Source organism: Chanodichthys erythropterus, chromosome 17 (genome assembly GCF_024489055.1).
Source record: "Chanodichthys erythropterus isolate Z2021 chromosome 17, ASM2448905v1, whole genome shotgun sequence".
NCBI classification, from domain to species: Eukaryota; Metazoa; Chordata; class Actinopteri; order Cypriniformes; family Xenocyprididae; genus Chanodichthys; species Chanodichthys erythropterus.
The window spans coordinates 25382884-25408997 of NC_090237.1; the positions used below are offsets into that span (position 1 = coordinate 25382884).

Here is a 26114-nt window from a genome sequence, read left to right on the forward strand (position 1 = left end):
ACTTTTATTAAATAAAAAGAACACAAGCAAAGGACATCATGTAAATTATTATTTAAATAACGATTGGAGATTTTCTGTTCTGCATTATTATGTCAATTAGAAAACATTACTTTGTTCATTATTATTGCCATCACACAGTCAGATACATACAAATATTCTTTACAACACTCAAAGTGAAATGCGCCCCCAAATCTTTTTGCTTACAAATAAATATCTGTGTATTTATCTTCAAACATGGACTGTGTTACTAATTGTATATGCACATATAATGTCAATTTTTTTGTGTGTGTGATTTTCTGCAAAATATACACCATTGTTGCACAATGTATGTTCTTGTTGTGGAGTCAAAGCTTCACAAAGAACTATATATCATGCAGAGTATTTACATACATTGGTATCCCACCAAGGTGCATTGAATGCTTTATGAATGTAAGATGCAATTAATTTAATATCATAATGACTCATTAATCTGTTAGTCAAATTGCATTTCAAGGGCTAATTGCATATACTGACCATTTAACAAACATCTACTGGACACAAACTTACCAGAGGATTACATGATTACATAAAACATTACATTTATTTCAAGCACCTTAGGTAAAGAGATACCTTACTATATGTTCCAAATGGTGGTTATTTCTTATTCAGTTTCAAAGGATGAGCTACGATCATCCATTATTAAATATGACTTTCTATTGAAATCAAATGTCAGCTTAACCCTATTGGATTGCAGTGTGTTCCAGGGCAGGGATGGCCATCAGGCATTATCATATACTACTTCCTACCAGATTGGCTGAATTATTATCAGGGTGATTTTGCTCCTCAATGTATTTGGAACATATTTTAAATAAATATATATCTGAATAAAAGGGCACAACGTAGTTGGGACAAACAAAATCCAGCAACCATTCAATAAACCAGTTTTGAATTCAGTTACTGGCATGTTTTCACTTACAAATACAAATAATTAAGATACAGTATAAACTGAAATGAAAAAACAGTACAAATTTAAGCCAAAATTAAGGAATACTTCACCCAAATCTGAAAATTCTGTTATTTTCACCTCCATTTTGTTCCAAATTCATATGACTTTGTCTTTCCATGAAATACCAAAGTATCTAAAGAATCCAAAGCAATAGTTCAGCCATCACAAACTCCAAAATTGAGTCCATGTTTGAGTCCAGAATTAAAAAATGGCATCACTTTCTGAAGTTTTGGCATAATTGATGTCAATAATGTCTTCAAAATGCTTGGAAAATAGCATGCAATGGTACTTTTATTATGTTTTTTGCCTTTTTAAAGTTTGACAGATGTGGTCACTAAGAACTATTGTTGTATGGTAAGAATTGAATGGAGATTCTTGCAACATGCAGTTGGAATGAAATGAGGGTGAGTTAGTTTTCATTTTTTGGGTGAATTATCCCCTGAACAATCACTTCTGGGTATGTGATAAAAGTATCAATATACATGTAGTCTGGCTGTATTTGAAAGAATATTAGTCTTTCTGGACAAACCCAGAGTTGGGGATAGTGCTTATTCTGTATGTCGAGGCGCACATAGCACCTCGTTCCCTGATGCTTCGACTTACAGCGGACACAGTGAAAAGGACCACTAGTGACCGGGGCTCTCCCTAAACCATACCGATTCCCTTAAGCTTGCTTCAAACTATGAGAAAGTCTCTGCTATAACTCTTGGGGAAAACAACCTTCCTTTTGGAAAGTTTTGTCTTTTAAACCAAGAGAAACCCTCTTATTTCTGATTAAGAGACACATATCTGGTAATGGTTACAAACAAGAATGGGTATGAATAACCAAAAAACTATTAAAAATATAAAGAAACTCTAATGTATCTTTTACAGGTAAAGGAAAGTGTCATTCCCAGAACCTCAGAGATGTAAGAGAGCTCAAAAACCTTGTACAACAACTGCTAGCTGTTTAAGACAATTGGACAATGGACAATTTTTGGGGCAGGGGAGATGATTGGGCCCTAGTGGCCACTGTGTCCCGTTTGGCCGAGGCATCAGGGAAGAATCGCGGTTCATTTGGCCTTAATTTCAGTATAATCGCTGCCATCACCATCAGCCCTCCTGAAGCCTCCCTCCCGGTGTCGTCCATGGAGAAACTCTAGGGCGGCGTAATTCAGCTCTTGCCTCTCCATGCCTGCCATTGGGCCCACAGATTGGTAATCACTGTCGTCTCCCTGTAAAGATAATGTAGGAAAGATATTTAAGCCCAAATTTGGGGGGCAAAGCAGAAAAACTTTGGTAATGTCAAAATAAAAGTTCTTAACAAGACACTCAAAGCACTGTTAGCAATTAGCTGCTAAACAGAATGAGGTAGCATAGCGCATGAACTATTAGCTTTCAGGCAGCAGTGTTAAAAACAGAAATAAATCTAAATTATTTATTGTTGGAATTGGATTTTTTTCTAAAAAAAAATATTCCATATTATGTCTTATTGTTGTCTAGTGGCAGTTCATTTCATCTCCACCCATTTGTTTACATGCTCATCTTAAATTTCAGCCTTACCGTGCCTTCCTCTAGGATGGAGTTAAACTTTGAGCCCAGGAGCTCAGTCTTAAGCTATGTTAGGGGAAGAAAAAGAGACAGAGAATGCAGAGAAGCAATGAAGGAGGAGAGAATAGAGGTCAGGAAATGCTCTAAGCATAGGCCACACTGGGACTCTTAGTTGTGACGAGCCATCCACACTTGGCTTTGTGACAGTGGCTATATTCAGAATAGTATACTAGCATACTACCATTTCTGCACAATATAGTATGTATACTGTGCACAGTATGCCACTTTTTATATGCATAAGTGATCTACTATATTTAATTTGCCAAAATATGCTATATTAAACACAGCACTCTGTATCCCACAATGCAATGTCTTTCACTTGGTCTTCCATTTCTAGCGTGATTATTAAACAAGGTAATTTCAGCCATCTTTTTCTTAATTACATTTTTCATTGGACTTTTTTTAGACAAAATTGGAAAAATGATTTACAAGATGATAAATGGACATCTACATGCAACATAATAAGGTCATGTGACAAATATGTGACAGCATAAGTCTGCTTGAAAACTTTGAAATAGTGCCTCAATTTCCACTTACTATTTTTTTTAAATAGTAGCATAAAGTGTATACTATGCAGTATTTAGTAAGTAGCTTACCGTTCTGAGCATAGCAGATGATTCTGCAGCAAAACTGCACTTTTTCCCTCTTCAAATCATTCTTTAAAAACTTAGTACTGAGTATGTAGCAATCAGCAAAAATTAGCCATTCTTTTTCATTGGTGGTTCCTGATTGGTTAAAGTTAATGCTAAGTGTGAAAAGCTAATTACAACAAGAGAAGAGCCAGTATACAATATCATTTGCCACATCTATGCATTGAAAAGACCACAGAATGTTGTTTATTTTATTGTACGGTGTGTTCGCTTTTAATTTGTATTATCACTGTGTGCAAGTACTGTATATGCTGTGTAGGTGATTTATTTATCATTGTAATATCTCACCACTTTTTTCCTGAGACTCTGTTTGTCCTTCTTGACTGCGCTGTAGAACATTGAGGGATTCTCCACTTTAGATCCCACGTCCTGCCCAGGGTTACCATTCTCTCTGGGGGGTGGAGTCAGAGAATCAGACTCTGTCTCACACTCAACCATACTGTAAACTAACTGGCTTGCGGCAACACTTTAAAGGGATAGTTGACCCAAAATTCAAACTTCTATCATTGCTTACTCACCCTCATGACATTGAATGTATGACTTCCTTTTTTACAGTGGAACCATACCCAGATATTTTGCACAATTTCTAAGCTGCTCTTTTCCATACAATTGAAATGAATGGAGACTGGCGTTGAGCTTCACTAATGATATGCCACTTGTTCATGAACTTTTATTTTGAAAGTATGTTGTCTTGTGTGTTCAGTTCCTGTGTGTTTAGTTCCAGTTTCCTTGGTTGCCATATTTGTTCCTTATTGTTCCATTGATTAGTGTCTCACCTGTTCCTCATCATCCTGTGTATTTATACCCTCCGATATCTTCTGTTCTTGGTCTTGTGTTATGTTTCATGCTAATTTTTCTTTGTATGGTTCCTGATGTTTATTAAATGTGATTATAACGTTCATCTGTGTCAAGCCTCTTTGAATCTGGATTATCAAGACAATGTAGTATGTGACATCGTGAGACATTTTCAGTGAATAACTTTGGTATATTCCTGAATCATATGCCTGCAGGAAACTTGCAATGTAATGTATAAAATCATATAGAACTTTTTTTTTTCACTTTCGGGAAGTTGACAGTCCACATTATTTTTCATTGTATGGAAAAGAACTGCTTAGACATTCAGAAAAAATATTTTTGCTTTTGTTCCTCTGAAGAAAGAAAACCATACGGGGAGTAAAAGACAGAATTGTAATTTTTAGGTCAACTATTCCTTTAAGCCTGGGCATCCATTTTAACACAAGGGGATCATTGCAACCCCTAAATAAAAACGGCATTGTGCCACAGTGTCAAGTTTGGGATCGTTTCATTTTGATATCCAATGGGATGTTTTATTTTTTCTTGCAAAATGAGATAGGAGCAGGATGTTTGCTGCAGAGCTCAGCGGTTTTGAGGCTGAAAAGCAATGGCATGGGGCAATTGAACCTGCAATAGTTTTGTTAGTTTGCAGTTTCATGCACAATGTGGCATGTTTACCATCTTACCAAGCAATCAAATTGGATCATCTGTGAGTGGGTTATGGCTTGAAAACCAAATGCCAAAAAAAACCAAAACAAAACTGAACATGGATGACTAGGCTTGGGTGTTTTGATACCTACAAACCCCGGTCCCAACCCACAAACTCCACCAAAATGTTCTTCTCCCAGTCTTTCTTGTGAAGGATACTCACTTTTTATTGTTCTGACCCACGTATCTCACAGCTGCGATGATGAAGGCGATGACCGCCACACCTCCGATAGTCCCCACAATGACGGCCATCATGTACTTTTCTGAAAGAGAGCATAGAGTTAATTGATGATACCTCAAAATCACATTAATGGTTGTATATGTGGTTTCAGTGAAAGTCTACTTACTCTCCTGCTGCAGTTCCAAGCGGATGGTATCGGAGCCGTACATGTTGCTGATACTGCAGTGCACATGGACAGCGGTATCACCATTGTTTCCCCTTTCACCCTTGTCCTGGAGCTTGATGATGCCCGTGGATGTGTACCCATCCGAGTGAGTGTAGTAGTTGAAACGGTTGTTGGAGCTGTTGATGGTAATGTTGAGGTCAGGCAGGTAGAATTCGATCGCAGGCTCAGGGTTTCCCGTGGCAATGCACACACACTGAACACCCTCACGGACTATAGTGCACTTAGAGTCGTCAAGAAGGATAGGGGCAACTGGGAAAATTGAGAAGAAATATTCAAAAACCACATCTTTCAGTGTTGTAGCACTTCATACCGGACAAGACCAGACTCTGACCAGGATTCAGGAACATTTGGACTTGTCCGGACTCGAATACTACAACAGTAACATCTATCTTTTACTTGCCATCTTAAGGCTTGATCCAAGCTGAATGCAAACCAAAACCAACTTTCTTTGGAGAAAAATCTTCATAAACTGTCCGTGAGCATAATTACAGTCTACTGGCTCAATATCTACTCCACCAAAACTGGTCAAACTCTTACAGCGACTTACATTCTACTGTAATGTTAAGTGAGCTGCTGGCCCGTCCGTGTTCGTTCTCAGCTAGACAGCGGTAGACTCCATCGGCCTGTGGTGTGATCTCGTGCAGCTCAAGCACGGACCCCTCCTCAGCTGTGATGGTGCCCACCAGCTCCCCATCCTTCAGCCAGGTCAGCGTAGGCATTGGATTACCTTTACTGATGCACTGTAGAGCAACTGAAGTTCCTTCTATCACTGTCAGAGATTCATTGATCCATGGCTCCCGTGGAGGATCTTCCAGTTTGAGAGAAAAGAAAGAAGAAAACCTGATTAATGTTTGGATGGATAATGGAATGCTTTCATATGGCTTATGCTGCCATATGACTTAGGCCCCTTTTCCAATGAAATTACCATGAACAATTTGTCCCAGGAACTTTTTTCCCCCAGACCTGTTGCTGTCTGCATTTACATTATGGTCTAAACTACCATGAAGTTAAGTCCGGTGACGTAGGACTGTGCGTGACTTTCCAGTTCCCGCTGGATTTCATCCCCACATATAAGTTTAATAAAGCCTAGCCCTCGTTGTCGGTCCATCGTTCAATTTTTTTTAACTCCGTTGTTGATTCAAATAGCAAACTCTTACTGCATGCACCGCAACAGACTTGGTGGTTGAAATAAAATGCTGCGTGGAGTCAACAAACCCAAAATGCAGTGTGAACTGAACCAATCAGTGTGTACAGAAAGTTCCTAAACTTTGAAAAAGTACTACCTCGTGAGCAGGGACTTTCTGAGGGGGAAATTTGTATCCGTAACTTCATTTAAACCCCGGTCCCTGTGGTCAAAACACATAGAGTACCACCCCAAAGTCCCTAGTCCCTGGGGAAAGTTCTTGAGGTGGAAACGCAGCTTTATTAACACAAGCTTGAATCAAAAATGCAAAAAAAAATTAGCCATTAATCTGTATCCAAAATCACTCCCTATTCCCTAAACAATTGCTAACAGCAACTTTAAAAGATTTATATTTAAATCCACAGGGGTGCATGAACTTTTACTTACAATTTACTGCCAGATACATGGATGTGTTCATGCTGCCGTAGCCATTGTCACCAACGCAGGTGTAGACACCTTCCTCCTCCGGGGTCAAATTGTCCAGGGCCAGTGAAGAATTTGAGGCTGTTTCCGACATCAGCTCTTTGTCTCCAAAATACCAAGTTATCATGGGGGCTGGATTACTGTCCACATCACAGTGCAAGACCACCGAGCTTCCCTCCATCACCTCTTGAGACACGTTCACCCACACAGTTCGAGGGGCATCTACAGATTACAGGATAAGTCCGTAGATATTGTCTGAGAAAATTATGCATCAGTTTTGATGAATTTATGTGGGCTAAAAGTTTAAGAAAATGACAGAACTTACACTTGATGTCCAGAGAAATGAGGCGTTCATAGACGAAGGTGGTGTTTTGGTAGTGGACCCGGCAGCCCAGCATCTGGCCGTTGTGCATGGGTTTGGGTGTGAAGGTGAGGGTGCTGGACAGTACAGCAGTGTTGCTGTCCTCAACAGTGTCAGGGGTGAAAACGGGGTCGGGTAGGTAGTCCGTGTACATCCAGTGGATTTCTGGACTCATGTCTGGACAATTGTCTGGGACATAACAGGTCAAGTCCAGGCTTTGGTCACTAACAATCTCTTCTGGAACATCGATGTTGGGCTGATCTAGAGCAGGGAGAGACATATAAGTCAATATGAAGTCAAAATAGACCTTTTTACCTAATACTTTAATCAAGCCAAATAACTATTTGTGCATGGATTTAGCAAACCTGCATTTAGACCTGGCTCTAACACCCACTTTTAACAGTCCAAAGTCTTGCCCTACATTTTACTCATTTACTCATGCTGTTTGATCCAGAAATACATCTTATTACAAAAGTAAAATTGGTTGTTTTTTAAAATGCTGTTTCATGTCAACTTCAAATGCTAGACCAACAATGTAACATCAGTAACATCACTGGAAAAAAAAACATTCTTAATTATATTCTTAGGTATTTTAGTGTAATTACTTTAACCTTTTACCTTAAAACCTTTTACCTTTTACTTTAAATCCTTTAAATTAGTTTAATAAACTTTAGAAGCAAAAAAGTGAAAAGGTCTGCCAGTGTAGTAATGTTATCCAAAACAACATTGGACACCCAGTGACTTTTCATTAGAGATCTTCTTATAGGTTGTTCACTTCTTACAGTGAGTAAATGATCAGAGATGTTTCACTCCTTTATGCAGTGTTGCTTCTCAAGTTATCTTTTTTAAGGATTTTGGGATATTATTACTGGAAGACATAAAAAAGTATAATTAAATAATGTTATTTTTTTCATACTCTGGCCTGCATACTTACCCAACACCTGTAGTTTTGTGAAGTCAGGAAAAGTGTAGATGTTCGCTCCGCCCAGGTCTGCACGGAAGTAATACCTCCCAGAATGTTCCACTCCGACGTTGCTTATCAACAGTGTGCAGTTTTTTTGTGTCAGGTCACCCAGTAGCCTGGTCCGTCCCTTATAACTTTCGTGAACAATATCTGTGCGTGACTTGTACACCACTGGGGGGAAAAGCTGGGGGTAAGGGTGGCCGAAATACCAGATCCCGTGGACCCCCCTGTAAGGCCTGATACCCGAGGGGTATGTGAATGAACAAGGTATAACCACACAGGAGTTTGTCATGGCTGAAATGTCTCTGGGCATCCACACATTCCACTGAGCCCTAACATCTGTCCAGAGAAAAACAGAAAAGTGCAGGGAATTTAATTAAATTAATCTTTTAACACTATAAAAAAATGTGGGTTGGACATGCATCATAGTATCTTAACATACTATGTTAAAAGGAACCAAAGTAATAGCATGCTTGATTTAGAACAAGTTCTTACCTTTCAAAAAAAGCAGCAGAGGAAACAGCAGCAGCTCCAAGCCCTTCATGGTCTCAGTTTAAATCTGGACCATAGACCTCTGTTACAAAACCAGCACATGCATCAGCAAGACAAACAGACATCTACTAATACAACAGAGCTTGTAGCTCTCTCATTTTTGTAGTTTCACTCTAAAAAATTTACTATTAAGAAAATATGAAGTTGTTTAAATTACAAAAATAAGTTGTGCAAGTGTTTTATTTATTTATCTGTTGGCAATTTTATCATTCATAAAACAAAACAGATAGTGATAAAAGCAGTGAAGCCATTCAGGATATGACATGAGCCTTCCTGTAAAAAAAAATGTGTTGCATACAAGTTTTAACTACTTGTTCTTGCCATAGTTTTTTTTTTTTTTTTTTTTTTTAATGGTAATATGACAAGTTAAACTGTGTTTTTTTTTTTAATATTAATTATGTCAGATAACACTTAAGCAAAACATGGTCAGGTCAAAGTGTCTGAATAATTTTTGGTTACAAATTTTTATCAGTTTTTACTATCCTCACTTACATGAACTATAATGTCCTGCACCCATTAGTAAAAATATATAAAAAATGACTGAATATTTTTTGGTTTGACTATATACATATATATATAGAGAGAGAGAGTATGTGTGTATAGATAGATAGATTGAATATTTGTGTTTTTTTTTTTTTTCAATCTTTCGGGCAATACCAAAGACCATAAAATAACACTTAAAGGGAGTTTAGTAATACCTTGAACTGCTGGCAAAGTGTGCTGAACCGCAACCAACTTTAATTCCCCTCTCCAACGGTGAACTAGCCGCTGCTGTTCTTCCCTCACAAACAAGGGGGCGTTCTCTCACAGCACATCAACTCAGCTTCCCTTCTGATTTGTCTTAAAACAACAACAAAAAATGACCTCAGTATCAAGAAGCAGCATTAGCTCTCTTAACCCACACAGACACACTCTTACATGCAGTACAGGGCCGCAGTGTGTGGGAGAGGTGAATTGCTCATTATGAGTGTACGACGTCAGCCCTGGCGTGTTTGGCAGGCATACAGACATCAGTGTTCATGATATGACACATCATCCACAGCACATTCATCCACGCTCACACAGCGTCACCCAGCTGCCTCTGTTGACTTTATTCACGCGCTCCGCTCGCGTGTCAGCGGTGTGCGCGCTTTACACGCGCGAGCATCTCCTCAAGACTTTAGAGCAGACGGAGAGTACAGATGGTGGCTGATAAATGGATTGTTATTGAAATCCCTACGATTATTATATTAGAAGATTCCCCCGGTAGCTCACGAGTTTGACGCAGTTATTGAACGAATAAACGAGATGACAGAGGCCTGACAGGACTCTTAGTTCACCCAAAAAATGAAAATTATACTCACCCTTATGTCGTTCCAAACCCGTAAGACCTTCGTTCATCTTCAGAACACAAATTAAGATATTTTTGATAAAATCCGATGGCTCAGTGAGGTCTGCATCACCAGCAATAACACTCCCTTTTTCAATGCCCAAGGTACTAAAAATATATTTAAACAGTTCATGTGACTACAGTGGTTCAACCTTAATGTTATGAAGTGAAGAGAATACTTTTCAACAATATCTAGTGATGGGCGATTTCTAAACACTGCTTCATGAAGCTTTACGAATCATTTGCTTCAAATCAGTGGTTGGGTTTATAACCCTTTAAGCAGTCAAGAATCTCGACAAATGCTTCACACAGCCTAAATTTAGGCCTACAGTATATTCCTAGCACATGTTGCCATTCTTCACAGTAATTTTTCAGCTGAAGTTTATTTTAATTAAATAATAGAGTAATACACATAAATAAATAATAAATAATGTTCAATTAAATATTTAATGAAAGATTATATGGTTTGGAATGACATGAGGGTGAGTAAATCATGATATAATTTTCATTTTTTTGTGATAAACTATCCCTCTAAGATTAAATAACTACGCTTAACTTATTAAAAATAATGTAAACAGTTAATTAAAAATAGATTAATTCATAATATGCCTACTTACACATAATATTATAGTACCATCCAGCAGAATACGTTTATTTTTTACAGTATTTTTTGTGTTATGGCAGAACTTGTAAAACTTGTAAAAAATGGTCTTACAACTATAGACCTAATTTTTTCCCAGAAATATTTCACAAAAATAATGAATGTTGAATGTTGTCAAATCCTGGCAATATTTTACAGCGCATATTGTTACAATTGAAACCCTACAGAAATGGCTCATTGCACAAACATCCCAAGCAGCCTTTTTATTCTTGTTAATCATAACCAAATGATTATAATGACACCAGCTGTTCCAGAAAAACAGAACTAATTTATATGCCCATCACACAAGATTTAAGAGGCAGCAAACTGCTGTTGCTTGGAGCTGAACCCCTGGCAGCACGCGTTAGAACGCATGAAGCCATTCCCAAGCCAAACAAACAGACCATTCATACTCCACAAACAAGCCTTGAACCATCCAGGACACTTGCCTCATACCAGATCCAGATTCCACTCTTGGGCTTTCCTGAAGGGGAAGAACCGGTCTCTCTGCTCCTGCGGTTCTGGTACTTCAAAGTCCTCCTGCTCTTCGTCCTTCCTCAGAGATGCAGGAATAGGGGGAAAAGACAAAGAGGGAGGGCGACGGAGATAGACAGATAGGGAGAGGAGAGGATAGAGATTTTAGCTAAGCAGCATGGGCAAATGTGTGCCGTGGGCAGCCTTGAATATGCAGACATTTCCCTCAGTGCATTCTTCTTCTCTAGCCCACATCGTACATTCCTCTCCATGACATCTCTCCTTTCTACGCTGGTCAGCCTCTCTTGTTCCAGCCTGTCTGGATAACACTGTTCCTCATGGTTTTTAAGTATACTTCTGCTAAGGGTCAGATGACACAGTTGAGCATGAGTTGGGACTGTGTAAATCTGCTGAAATTCTTCTTCTTGTGCATACGACTCGCCTTATTTTTTTTGTCTGAGTTGTGGTTCATTTGAACTAAACATGAAATCATAATTGACCCTATTTCATTTTTTAAATGCATATTCCATGTCTTATTGTGAATGATTCATCAGTGCATTTTATTCCAAATAAAATTTAAAAAAGTAAGTCTTTGTAATCTTTCATCAAAATGTAATGGCTCTTCCTCTGAATCAACATCATCACTCACAGTAGGCCAATGGATATTTTAACAATTAGTTCTTGTTTTTAGCACACTTGCATTCAGTGTGTCTCAATTTCTTTTCTTTTTTTCTTTTTTTTTTTTAAAGAAATACTTTAATACTTTTATTTAGCAAGGACACATTAAATTGACCAAAAAATGTTTATACATGCTTATATTATACATGAAGCACAACCATTTCCAACATTGATAATAACACTGTAAAAAATGACCGTGATTTTAACAGTAAAAGACAGTAAAAGTGCTGCGGTGAAAAACTGTCAATTGGTTTACAGAAAGTTTCCGTACTATATACGGTGAATAACTGTAATAAATCTAACGGTACATTTAATGTAATTTTATGGTAAAATACCATTAAATTCACAGTTTTTGGAAGTGAAAAATAACAATTCATTGTAAAATTTACAGTGAAAAACCGTAAATTGATATTCCCACAATTTCCTGCGTGACACTTCAGATTTGATATTTTTTCGTTGAAATAACTCTGTTTCTTCTTAGTTTTTCTCATTTTTTTCTAATCAGTTATGTACATTAGGGTTTTATGTTACATCTAATGTTGTTAAATTAATGTTTATTGCATTTTTAAAATTTCATGCATGTTACCATGATGGTGTTTAGTGTGTGTTTGTGAATGACACTGTGTGCTCCTTCTATATGTTAGTGTTGTCCTTCTCAGCTTGAGGAAAATCTGCTTGTGATGAACTTTATTCATCATGTGACTCATCACCACTGTGTTTGGTGACTGTCAGTGTATTATAAAGGTACAAAACAGATATTAGTACTTCATTAGGTTGGTAAATTAACATTATATCAGTTAATGAAATACGTTGTTTTACCGTAAATTTAATGGATTTTTTTTTTTACGTTGATACTGTTTTTTTTACGGTAAAGTTCTGACAACCACAGCTGCCATTTTTTTACCATAAATTTTACTTGGATTTTTTTTTACAGTGAATAAGAAATGCTTCTTGAGCAGCAAATCAACACATTTCTGAAGGATCATGTGACACTGAAGACTGGAGTAATGATGCTGAAAATTCAGCTTTACTATCACAAGAATTAATTACATTTTAAAATATATTCAAACAGTTATTTCTAGTTGGTTTATTACCGGCCAAAGTTAAAGGAGCCCACCCTCAACTTCTATAGCATTCTGGACCCTAGTTGTGGCATCTTTAACAGTGGATTTCTGTGGAAGTTTTTTTTTATATCTTATTTAGAATTTGTTAGCTAAATTTTGTATATCAATATTGTAAGTCCAAATCCCATTTATGATGGACAGTGGACATAGGGACTCCCAAAGTTGATAGAGGGGGCTGTGTGGAACAAATGCACAACAAGGAGTCTGTGTGAAATCAAGACGTACAACATGCCACAGCACCCCACACACATGCGGCAACACACGCACCGTAAAGCACCACCTTCCCACCAACACACAAATGAATTGTGCAGCACATGCCAACACAATGTGTGTATTACATCAGTAATGCTGATAAATGACCTTTCTATGCTTCTGAATCTGAATCCTTCACTCAATGAAAAGTTTGTGTTTGAGTGTCTGTGTGTGAGAGAGAGTGAGAAATCTGTCTAATATTAAAGAGCAGTTTCTTTATCCAAAACCATGTGGTACTGGAACCATGCTGTACTGTCTCATACTTTAATGGGCTGCTTGAAATACAAGTGGGTGTCGGAAACAGCTATCAGCCAATGCGGCTAAAGACAAAAAAAAAGAAAAGAAGAAAAGCCTGTATTTTTTCTCATTCAGAATGACTATACTACAGCTTTAGCTTTTTTCTCTGTTCAGAAAATAGGGAAATCCATTTATACAGAGATGGTCTTATTATTGGGAGATACAAGAGTCCATGGCTCTGCCACTGGAGAAAGCATAATGGCTAATTTGGATCTTGCCTTGATAACCAATCACATTACAGCCTTGATGTCATTGAATTTCATGCAGAGTTCTGCGACAGTCAGTCACTGTTAGAAATGGATGAGAAATGCCGTAAACTGAATCATACATGTCACGCAATTGTGCACTTATAAAACAGCATTTTTTTTTGGTGTGAGCTCTAAAAATATAGAGCAAACATGTAGAATATTAGCTGATAGGCTGTCAGTTCACTAAATGATAAGAAGTTTTCTAGTGGTGTGGATGTAGCATTGCACAAAAGCAAATGTTTTCAAATGCCACAGTAGAATGGGCAATGCTCTGATTAATTTACTTCACAACCAAAAAAATCCAATAGAGTGGCGCAGATATGACGTCACTTTGTAGGCCAATCGGCAGTTAACATCACACTGGTTCCCTCGACAAAAACACAATAGGATTTTTGCATAGGCTTTTGGATTGTCGCAAAAAACAAGCTGTGTGATCAACAAAAGTTTATAATACTTGCACGTTTTGTCCATCAAGATCATTTTCACAGATGAATACAACTTTTATGAATTTTGAAGCTTTAATACAGTTACCAGAAGTAAAAAGCTAAAGGAAGACTATAAACGAACTACACACAACATCACCATCACTAAGCTTCCGACAACTCTTTCATTTTTTATCTAAAACATTTTCCCAGAATGGTTCTAATAGTTTATAAGAACACAATTATAAGCATAATGAGGCTGTAAAAGCAGACTGAGTTTACCTGTTTGGCGTGATGACGTTAAATGAAGCCTCCATTTAGCCACTTGTTAGCAACCGCCTTTTTCAAGACACGTAACAGCTTCAATAAAGTGGGGTAATACTGATGTATTTTATGTTGTAGGATAAAACGTGAAAGTGTCTCGAGCTTGTGTTCACCACAGACCTTATTTCAGCAATTTAACCAAAATCCCATTCAAAATACCCAGGACGATGGAACCGTAAATGCTAAAATGCTAACTTGCTTTCAGGATTTGGCCTACAAAGTTGTGTCTGCACCACTCTATAACAGGGAGGTTACAGAAGTAAATCAAGTATTCAGCAGGTCATGTGTTCGCAAAATGGCCGCCCCCATGAGCCAACCTGCTCCATGTAAAATAAAACTACTGACATAAGTGAAGGATTTATATAATCATTTTAAACATTTGTTTATGCATAATTGAGGTAATTAACAATTAATTGAGTGTGAATAATTTATGTGTTTAAATGAAGGGAAAATTACTGACTGCACCTTTAAACAATGCTTAAGTGTTGTGCTTGCACATCTTTCAGTCGGCTCTGTATAAATGTGCAACTTGTGCTATAGATTTCATCAGAACAGGTCTGTTCACAGCATGCTTTACTGTCAGCATGTGACGCGCCCTGCGTCCATAAGCCTGGGCACCCTCTAAATTTACCAAAGGAGCAGATGGTGGTAAAAAAACACGACTGCTGGCCCTCCCACACTGTTGCTGCATAAGCGACTATGACTGAAGAGTGTTTATGAATGTGCTCTTGGTCGGGCATATTCTCAGTGGCTTGCATAATTTTGGTAGGAGGGATTACAAATGCCTGTGAGTCAAAACACACAGCATACTAAGATAAAACTATCAGCATCATCACCAGGAGGTAATTTCAGCATGGATGGAGTAACAACTTTGGGGTGATTAATAAAGCCCAAATGTTGGCAAGTCTCAGAACAGAACTCGAATTAGCAAGGCAATAATGGATAAACAGCTAATGTGAGCTGCAATCCATCGATGAGTCAGATTGTAAACATCGCTCAGATTCAGAATGATCTGATCCGGGCATGTGTAAAGTTTTATGAAGCAGCCCACCCACAACCGGGACCCACAAGAACGCTGCCAGGAATGGGGATGCTAATTGTCAAAATGTCTGCCGCTTGAAACAATATCCTGTTGCGTTATTAAATTTCCCTGAATCAGTCAGAATTGCTTCCATCCACAGAATACAAAAATGGGAAGATCTTCTATTCAAGAATAAAAATATTTTTAAATGTACTATGAATGCATATTATATATTAAATAATATTATTTTAAATATATATATATATATATATATATATATATATATATATATATATATATATATATATATATATATATATATATATATATATATATATATTTAATAAATATAAATATTATGTTATCATTTTATAAATAAATATTACTTGTTTTTATTTTGAAATGTACTATACTGTATACTTAAAAAGGTACTATAAATATTTTATTATTATTTTATAAATACATTATTTTTATTTTAAGTTAATAGAAGAATATAAGGTATACTCTTGCATATATAAACATAACAATTGTGCTTTCTAGGCTGAAATATTCCACAACCTGCTATATTCAGCATTCCATAGGGGCAGATGGCAGTCTCAGTAGTCTACCTTCACTACATAGCAGCTTCCTGTCCACATTTCAGACTGTGAAGACAGAGGCCCAGGTCCAATTTACTAAGGCTAGGCCCGTCCCACCCTCTTGGGGAGAATCCATGCTAATCCTTTTGAAGTAACTCCTCATTTTTTAAACCGTTTTTGATTCCCAGCTAGTGCCAAATTTTACATGACATGTTTTACATGTAAAAAATTACATTGTAGCATTTCAACAAATCCCAAAGAATACTTCTACCCAGAAAAATCTGTTAGGAACAGCTAGATTGACACTATATGGAATAGATTATTCGAGTTTTTGAGCTATGAGGCATGAAACTATGCAACAGGCTTTGCGCATGGGAGCATCTTGAACTGCTTGTCAATATTTCATCATTTGGGGGGTCATTGGCATCAAAAAGTTGATCAATAGCTTACTGATTGCTTCTCCACAAAAATACCCCATGAATTTAAGCGGTAACAATTACTGCATGCAACACAAACCAAATTTAAGCTCTGCTAAAATTATCAGTGCCAATGATTACAAACAAAAGCTGCTGTTCTGTGGCAAAGAATGTTTATGAGTAATCAGGAAAAGATCCAACATCACGCCACTCTGCTGCTAACCTAAAGTGGGATGTGATGAAGCCCTACTATGTTGTTCAAGTGAGTGATTGAGGAGTTTGGCAGGAGTGTGTTGGCACTGCATGACACATAACTATGCATGACTGAACCACCATTCCCTTCCCTTCTGTACCTGGACATCTCTATCTCTACATCCTTTTCTTTTTTTATCTTATTCTCGTGACAATGTCTTTTCTCAGTCCATACACAATTCATTTACTGACAACAACGGCATGAAAACACATTTAGTTTAACTAAATCTAGTTTTCTAGTTTTGTTATACATCCAATACACTCTTGTAAACGTATCTGTGCAACTAAACACATTTGAAATACATAAAAGTAAACTTAAAAAGCTCTAATGTAACCCTTAATGTAATTAATGAATAAACATGGCATTAAAAACAACCTAAAATGCAGTAAGACTCACCAGTGAAAAGGTTCCAGACGTCCTCAGCTCAAATCAAGCATTAATCAGCAGAGAAAAACCGTAGCATGATAAACACTCACAATGACATGCACACATACGGATGGAGGCCTCTCTTGCCACCTTCTGTACCAGGCGGGGCGGGCAGGATGGGGGCAGGAGGAGGAGGTGGGCTCGTTTCTCTCCTCCTTTCAACTCCTCCGTTCAGTATGAAAATGTCAGAGGCTCAGAGCAGGGAGCATTGTTCTATCCACTCAGGCCATTCATAAACAGACACCCACTCTACTCAACCCACAATGCACTGCACTGTTCCTCCCGGCCCAGAGCACATGGATGTGGCAGCATTCAGAACCTAGGTCAACGCAAGCAAGAATCAAGATGCCCCCGCACACTAGTATGCATCATTTACGCTGGATGACATGAGAGGAATGCAAGCATTTTCATTAGACAACTGCATGGAGGGTGTTGCTGACACAAAGAGAGAGTGAGAGAAAATGTTCTTAAAAAAAAAAAGTTCTTCAGAGGTTATTTTGAAGCACATTATGTTCAACAACAACGAAAAAAATCTATCATGCTTTTCATGGGTTAGCTATACACTGAAAACTGATAGGGTTTTACAACCTAATGGTGGTCACCGTGCACAGCAAAATCAACAAAGTTAAATCAACTCTGGTCAGAGTACATATGGTCCCTCTCTAAATAGTGTTAAAATAACACTGAAGCAGAGTTAAAGTTGATAAGATAATTAAGCAATTAATTAAGTAATGATTATGCATTAGTGATGAACACCTGCTGTTAACAAGCAGAATCACTGAAGAAAAGAGAAGCACAAGAACTACAAGTGACTTCAGTAACAGCCATATTAATTGCTTAATTATCTCATTAACTTTAACTCTGGTATGGTGTTACTTTAACACTATTTAGAGAGGGACCATATGTACTCTGAGCAGAGTTGATTTAACTCTGGGGATTTTTCCTGTGTGATTTTGCCAAGTAAGGCATGTTCCTGGATCAACATATTTTGTTGATCCTGGAACAACATTCCTATCCGAAAATTTAGTCCTAACCTTTTCCCAAACCCTAAACCTAACCCTTCCCATAACTTGTCCCTAAAATCAGAGGGAAATGATAGTTGAATAACAATGTTGTGGAAGATGTTGATCCAGGAACATGATGTACTTGGTGAAATCACGTTCACTACCTAAATGGTATAGAAGAACAAAGAACTTTTTCATAGTTTAGGTTCTTTATTGGCATCAGTTTCCATGAAGAACCTTTATAACATCCACACTCTTAAAATGAAAGATTCTTTAATGGCATTGACAGTTCCATGAAGAACCTTTAACATCCATGGAACCTTTCCATTAAACAAAAGGTTATTTAGAGTGGAAAAAGGTTCTTCAGATCATTAATTATTGCTTTGCACTAAGAAAGAAATAGTTCCTTTAAGAATGGTTAACTGAACGAACCAAAATTGGATCTTCTATGGCATTGCTGAAAAACCTCCTTTTGGAAGCTTTATTTTTAAGATTGCATGGAACAATTCCATAGCACATAAGGTTATTCATGTTCTTCAGATTATTACAACGGTCTTTATACCAAGAAAAAATGGTTATTTTTAGAACTGTTAACTGAAAGGGTCTTTGTGGAACCAAAAAAAGTTCTTCTGTGCAAAGCCCCTTTTGGAAACTTTATTTTTAGAAATGTGCGAGATGCTGCTTTAGAACCTTTAATACCTTTAATAAACCTAAATACCTTCAAACAAACGTTTAATATAACATCAAGAACATTTTCTATCCCCAAAACATCATGTACTGTACATAACTCAAGATCCCTGCAAAGCAAAAATGGCTCTTGATAAGAAGTGAAGGCCCTTCAGAGAACTACTAACCTTTAAAGATAGTTCCTAGACGTTCTTGAGGTCAATTAACATATTAGCTTATAAGTTCTTTAAAGCACCAGTGCACTTTAGTTTCTAAAGAACTAAAATCAAATGTTCTTTGTGGAATTTCTAAGATTTTTCAATTGAATCTGGGCCTGTCTAGTTGTCATTTCCAAATAAAGTGATTAAATGAACAGTATTGTGTCCAACTGTCTTGAAGAAAACACACTGTTCCAGTAATTCCAGTTACAACACACCACACCAGAGAAATAAGTCAATCAGCATAGACGTAAATGCTCCAGAGCCTCGACAAACACCACACACACACTCCTGCCCCTTGTGCTTCTGTACATAGTGCCTATTGTTTAGGCCGTCCCGAGGAGAGAACAGAACGACCAGGCTGGAGCCTGACACCACACAACACAGGGAAGTCGATGCGCACAGCTAATTGTCTTAAAAATCACAACAATCACCCATTCACTCTTCCCATTTCACTGCTTTTCTCTCGTGGATGTTACAGTCATAATTAAGCGCTAATGCATGGGAGGCTGTGCTGTGCTGTACTGTAAATAGTCACGATTAACAGGCGTAAGTACTAACATAATGACGATTACTGCATTATCATTTTAAAAAAAAAAAAAAAAAAAAAAAAAAATATTTATTTTATTATTAAATTAAGCAAGCAACATCCTCCTGCAATATATTTTTATATATATATATATATATATATATATATATATATATATATATATATATATATAAAAACATTATCAATATTATTAAAGCATTGCAGATACATCCCATTGACGACTGTCTCCCCAACACCGCCTCTCTTTCTCTCCAAAAGTGTGCTCTAACACTCACATGAGTCAGGCATTTCCCCATTACTGCTGCATCTATGATCATACTCACTATACCAGTCACACACACACACCGGCCTAAAGCAGGCCTCTAGTTTGAGCCATGAGGTCAGCGTGCCTGGAGGACTGAGCTCTTGCCTTGCTGTAGATATGGGGTGAGGGCACTCAGCGCTGGGACAAAAAAGGATCCATTGTCCTCCTTTTGTCTTTGGGAAGACAGACAGTATAGATGGTTTGTGGCACAACGGAAAGGTAGAGGAGAACGGGACACGAGGTCTCATGGAACAGGGTGACTCTGATGGTAATTAATGACTCCTGTCTGAAACGGGCAGAATAAGAGGCCTAAAACAACTGTCCAGCAAAGACAAGGATGGCAAATGAAGATGAATATTTTTTTTACTCAAATCAACAGAGAAAAAACACAGCAGGAAACATTGACTAAATATATACTGTTGAGTAACAGCCAGATTGTCAGATTGTTGACAACCAAGATGGGTCTAAAATGAATAGATGCATTTTATTCCATGTAATTCTAATATAATACTCATTATGGATAAGCAAAGTGACTCAAAACATATTTGGACACTTAAGCCACACTTGTCATTGCATATCAAACCAAGTGGCATCTGCAAATGAATGTGGACTGAAATAACTTTCCTGAGTCACTTGTAGCCAAAAGGTCCAATTTTTAGTGTATTTATGGGCTGTGTTCGAAAGCCTAAAAATGCTGGCTTCGGAGGATGCATTCAAAGGTAGGAAGGCATCAAGGCACGTCCAAATCCAATGTTAGCCTTACTTCCTGTCTCCTGAGATACCTTTCTCTGATCTATTTTTGAAGACACCACAGATGTATCCTTCGCTTCCTCTGATATCCCTGCGACAGTTGAGCTAAAAAATAAAGATGGCATCTAAAAGTTGCAGTTGGTGCTCAGTTTCTGTGTAAATCAATGTTTTTGTCCAATGTTTTCCTCTTTTGATGTCATTCAGACAAGCAAGAAATTACTATTACAGTAATTAAATATTCCCTTAGTTCTCACCAAAGCTGGCTCTATTTTGATGTATATCATTTAAGAGTTATGCTGCCTCAGAAGTCTGTCTGAAATCAGTTTTGTGAGGTACCTTCATGCGCAAACGCTGCCTGAAAAGCCATTGCCTGATAGGGCAGCAAGGCAGCAAGGTAATAAGTCAGCTGCCTAAGCTTTGGGAAGCAGCTATGGGCTGCATCCATAAACTGAAAAATTCTGGCTTCGGAGGATGCATTCCAAGGTAGGAAGGCATCAAGGCTCATCTGAATCCAATGTTAACGTCACTTCCTGTCTCTGAGATACCTTCCTACAGAGTGTGCGACGCCAATTTTGTCATCAGAAGAGTACGTGCGTACTGTACGTGCACCGCTGGACTTTGTATGCACAGGTCGTACATGCGCATTTAATTGTTTTTGCAGTGATTTGTCTATCCACAAGGTGGCAACCGTGCCCTAGGGGCGTTGATTTACAAGGTAGTCAAATAAAAACTGCATAAACAGAATAGACCGGAACGCATGCAAGCTACAGTGACGAGGGATTGTGCAAAGAGGTTAGATGTACCGTAATTTGTACAACTCTAGCTGAAAGAATACAAAGATCTTTACGGTTTGTAACTCGTAGTGAGAAATTGTTCAAATCTAGTCAAGATCAAGACTTTGCAAGTCAAGATAGCAGGAAAAAGGGTATCAAGCGAGAGAATGAGCCAAGTTTTATACCCTAAGATTGGAAAAACTTACATCACATTCGGAGGTCTTGTTTTGGATAGATAAGAAAGGTCAAAATGAACCTGTCCGTGGATTTACATAAATTTTAAAGACATTTGATGATTTCCTGCTATTCTGACAGTCATTGGATACTTTTTGTGATCTCATGACAATTGACATTATCAAACAGAGCATAAACACCCCAAAATAGTCTCTAAATGGGTGGGGTAACACCTTCATCGGAACAATACAATAACAAGTCAACATTTTCTCCAAAATTTCCCTTTCATTTGAATACAGAGATTCAAAATATCATTGCAGAAAAAGTACATCATGTGATCCATTCTAAGAACATCTACGCTTTGGTAAAATTTTGGCAGGAACCCAACTCAACCACAAAGGTACCAAACCCTCTTTTACTCAGAAATTTAAAGTTCACTTGAACATCAAAGTCATGAAGTTCAACAGGTGAAAATAACACAATGGAGATCAAAATAATAAAAAGAGGATAATATGAAGTAAATATGTGGTTCTACTTTAATATAAGTGATTATATGCGAGTAATTTAAGTAAGATTATATGAATACTTGAAATCATAAGTAGCATTAAAAATCATACCCAATGAATGATAATAAGAGATTAAAATTATTAATAATGAATGATTACATAGAATATGGATAAATGTATATGCATAAATTAACATAAATCATTTCGGATCCATCAGTAATATTCAATACCATTTTAAGGCAGATAGGGTGTTTTTCTTTTAGTATGAATATGTTCGCCTTAATGTGATGAATAAGCTGGTGTGTTCCAAAACAATGACAAAATTCACATTTAGGAGATATAAGCATTCAAATCTTAGTCTCCCACTTCCGCTAAAATGGATCACAGATTTTCATGACATCACCGCGCACTTCAGCTTCTCATCAGATCTTCTGTCCAATCAAATGCTCTCTAGAATCTGAAGTCCCGCCCCCTTCTACACTATAAACAGACGCCGAAGCTGCAGCTGAAATCGGTCATTTGTTCACACATTTACTAGTTTCTGTATGATGAACGATGCTATATTTTGAGGCAATATGGAGGAGAAATGGTTAGAAATTAGAAGGAAGCCAAAGCATAACGAGCTCAGCACCTTTGGCCAAGCTGTGATATACAAACCCTATTCCAAAAAAGTTGGGACACTGTACAAATTGTGAATAAAAACAGAATGCAATTATGTGGAAGTTTCAAATTTCAATATTTTATTCAGAATACAACATAGATGACATATCAAATGTTTAAACTGAGAAAATGTATAAGTTGATAAAATAAGTTGATTTTAAATTTCATGCCATCAACACATCTCAAAAAAGTTGGGACAAGGCCATGTTTATCACTGTGGGGCATCCCCTCTTCTTTTTATAACAGTCTGCAAATGTCTGGGGACTGAGGAGACAAGTTTCTCAAGTTTAGGAATAGGAATGTTGTCCCACTGTTCTTGTCTAATATAGTCTTCTAGTTGCTGAACTGTCTTAGGTCTTCTTTGTCACATCTTCCTCTTTATGATGCGCCAAATGTTTTCTATGGGTGAAAGATCTGGACTGCAGGCTGGCCATTTCAGTACCCGGATCCTTCTTCTACGCAGCCATGATGTTGTAACTGATGCAGTATGTGGTCTGGCATTGTCATGTTGGAAAATGCAAGGTCTTCCCTGAAAGAGACGATGTCTGGATGGGAGCATATGTTGTTGTAGAACTTGGATATACCTTTCAGCATTGATGGTGCCTTTCCAGATGTGAAGCTGCCCATGCCACACGCACTCATGCAACCCCATACCATCAGAGATGCAGGCTTCTGAACTGAGCGCTGATAACAACTTGGGTTGTCCTTGTCCTCTTTAGTCCGGATGACATGGCGTCCTAGTTTTCCAAAAAGAACTTCAGATTTTGATTTGTCTGACCACAGAACAGTTTTCCACTTTGCCACAGTCCATTTTAAATGAGCCTTGGCCCAGAGAAAACGCCTGCGCTTCTGGATCATGTTTAGATATGGCTTCTTTTTTGACCTATAGAGTTTTAGCCGGCAACGGCGAATGGCATGGTGGATTGTGTTCACCAACAATGTTTTCTGGAAGTATTCCTGAGCCCATGTTGTGATTTCCATTACAGTAGCATTCCTGTATGTGATGCAGTGCCGTCTAAGGGCCTGAAGATCACGGGGATCCAGTATGGTTTTCCGGCTTTGACCCTTATGCACAGAGATTGTTCCAGATTCTCTGAATCTTTGGATGATATTATGCACTGTAGATGAAGATGACTTCAAACTCTTTGCAATTTTTCTCTGAGAAACTCCTTTCTGATATTGCGCCACTATTTTTCGCCGCAGCATTGGGGGAATTGGTGATCCTGTGCCCATCTTGACTTCTGAGAGACACTGCCACTCTGAGAGGCTCTTTTTATACCCAATCATGTTGCCTATTGACCTAATAAATTGCAAATTGGTCCTCCAGCTGTTCCTTATATGTACATTTAACTTTTCCGGCCTCTTATGGCTCCCTGTCCCAACTTTTTTGGAATGTGTAGCTCTCATGAAATCCAAAATGAGTAAATATTTGTCATGACATTTCAAAATGTCTCACTTTCAACATTTGATATGTTATCTATATTCTATTGTGAATAAAATGTACGTTTATGAGATTTGTAAATTATTGCATTCCTTTTTTATTCACAGTTTGTACAGTGTCCCAACTTTTTTGGAATCGGGTTTGTAAACAAAACGCTATTTTTAAAAAGGGGCGGGCCTGTTCGATATATCCCGCCCTGTCTTCCTGTTTCAGTTGAAATTGTCAACACATTGAAAAATGCTGCACGTTCCAAGACACTTAAGCAGGCCAAGTTTTCAGAGGCAGTCAGTTCACCCAGGCATCCTAGCAGAGTAACCACATGTGTAGAGCATCACATCAATCATGAACATGAGCCACTAAAATCTGACAACCAAGAGGTGTCACTATACTTCATTTTGAATGGTAAGATTGTTAATTTGATCATTTAAAACCCTGAAAAATTCTTAAAGTTACATTTTTTGCTTGTTTGTGCCAAGTAAATGACATTTGGTTAGAAATTTTGTTATCTACTACAATGACACTGGTACACTTTTAAGTGTGGGGTAAGCATCAAAATATGTTTTGGGACTACTTTAAAAAAGTCCAAAGTAAATACTGTTTGATAAAGTGTAATTTACTGAACTGAAGTGCACAAACAAACACTAACTAGAAATGGCCAGTGAGGCAGCTGGCAATGAATAATAGGTCATACAGTTAATATTGTGCACTTGGACCAGTGCAAATGCCAGATGACAGCACACTTCACATCTCCAAAAACTATTGGACATTCATCCACAGTGGGGTTTGATTCACTGGCACATAACCAAGAGAGAAACTGGCCAACATTATAATCCCACTCTATAAAAAAATAATTTTGAGTTGTATGAGCAAAAACATTAGATCATAATGCATTTCACTGGTTAAGATACATTATTATTTCTGCCTTGGTAAAAAACAAAATAAAGAAAGGCATTAACTTTTGTGCCATGTCTACACATTTGATCCTCTGATATACTTTACAACAATAACCAAACAACTGAGCAGCTTTTGTGTAAAAAAAAAAAGGGGGGGGGGGGGGGAGGACAGATTTCACAAAGTTAGATAACGTAATAATAGGTGTTTATCACTTATTCATCTATAAAATACTTGCACATAATTTAAAATAAAAAAAAAATCTAATATCTGATAAATGAATATTTATTAATAAAATCAAAATATAATAAGAAAATTAGCAGTGAAATATCAAAACTTAATTTTCACTCAAAATTAATTGACATGCCAAATAAACATCATGGCATTTCTTAACCTCACGTATGTCACTTGTCATATCATGTATGGCTGCCATCTTAAAAAGATCAGACTTACCTTATCAGACGTCTTGACTGTTAACAGGCAGACAGAATGCCGATAACTCAAGAGCGATGCCAGTCTCTTTTCCTATTGCATCTCAATCCCTCCCATCCTGCCTCTCTCTCTCTCTCCCTCTCTCTCGTGTCCACCCCTCACTATCTGGTGGCATGTGCCACTGACACATGATTGTTATTGTGGTTTTACATTAGCACTCTGATTAGTAATGCCATGATTTCACAAACAGAAAAACATCACTGCAGAAAGCCAAACTGCTACTGCATTTCAAAAAGCAACTGGACACAAACATGACTTATTCTGGCCTGTTTTACAAAATGAAATGAAGTTCAAGTCTTTGTTGTTCTGTTTCTCCATACATATTCAACTGAGTTTTAATAGTCTTTTCATGTAGTGTTACACTCAACTCTGCAATGTAATCGTTACAGACAGCATAACCATTTATTACTCTTCGACAGCTGCCTGAACTGTGGGGGTCACCTGGCCTTTTGCTGATTCTGTTTCTTAGGCAGTTCTCACCTACCTTCCTTCTATCTGAAGGAATTGCTGCTTTAAGACACCAGATGGATGAAAGCGTCGATGGC

The 26114-nt window shown here is 37.6% G+C and overlaps 1 protein-coding gene across 5 annotated transcripts; it reads right to left on the reverse strand.

Annotated features, from left to right (window-relative positions):
- On the reverse strand, positions 1-25560 carry mag (myelin associated glycoprotein). 5 transcript variants are annotated; one of them, XM_067365328.1, is made up of 12 exons: positions 25531-25560; positions 11077-11167; positions 9317-9458; positions 8562-8640; positions 8037-8405; positions 7067-7363; positions 6706-6963; positions 5683-5943; positions 5076-5384; positions 4892-4991; positions 3514-3616; positions 1-2199 (listed from the first exon to the last, which is right to left on the reverse strand). In XM_067365328.1, the coding sequence occupies exons 4-12, from the start codon at positions 8608-8610 to the stop codon at positions 2038-2040; spliced, it is 1908 nt and encodes a 635-aa protein (XP_067221429.1). In that variant the 5' UTR covers positions 8611-8640; positions 9317-9458; positions 11077-11167; positions 25531-25560; the 3' UTR covers positions 1-2037. The 5 variants fall into 5 exon arrangements, with proteins under 5 accessions (XP_067221429.1, XP_067221428.1, XP_067221427.1 ...); XM_067365327.1 differs by lacking the exon at positions 25531-25560 and adding an exon at positions 17111-17174 and having other exon boundaries at positions 11077-11183; XM_067365326.1 differs by lacking the exon at positions 25531-25560 and adding an exon at positions 17111-17170.
- Positions 25561-26114: the final 554 nt, after the last annotated feature.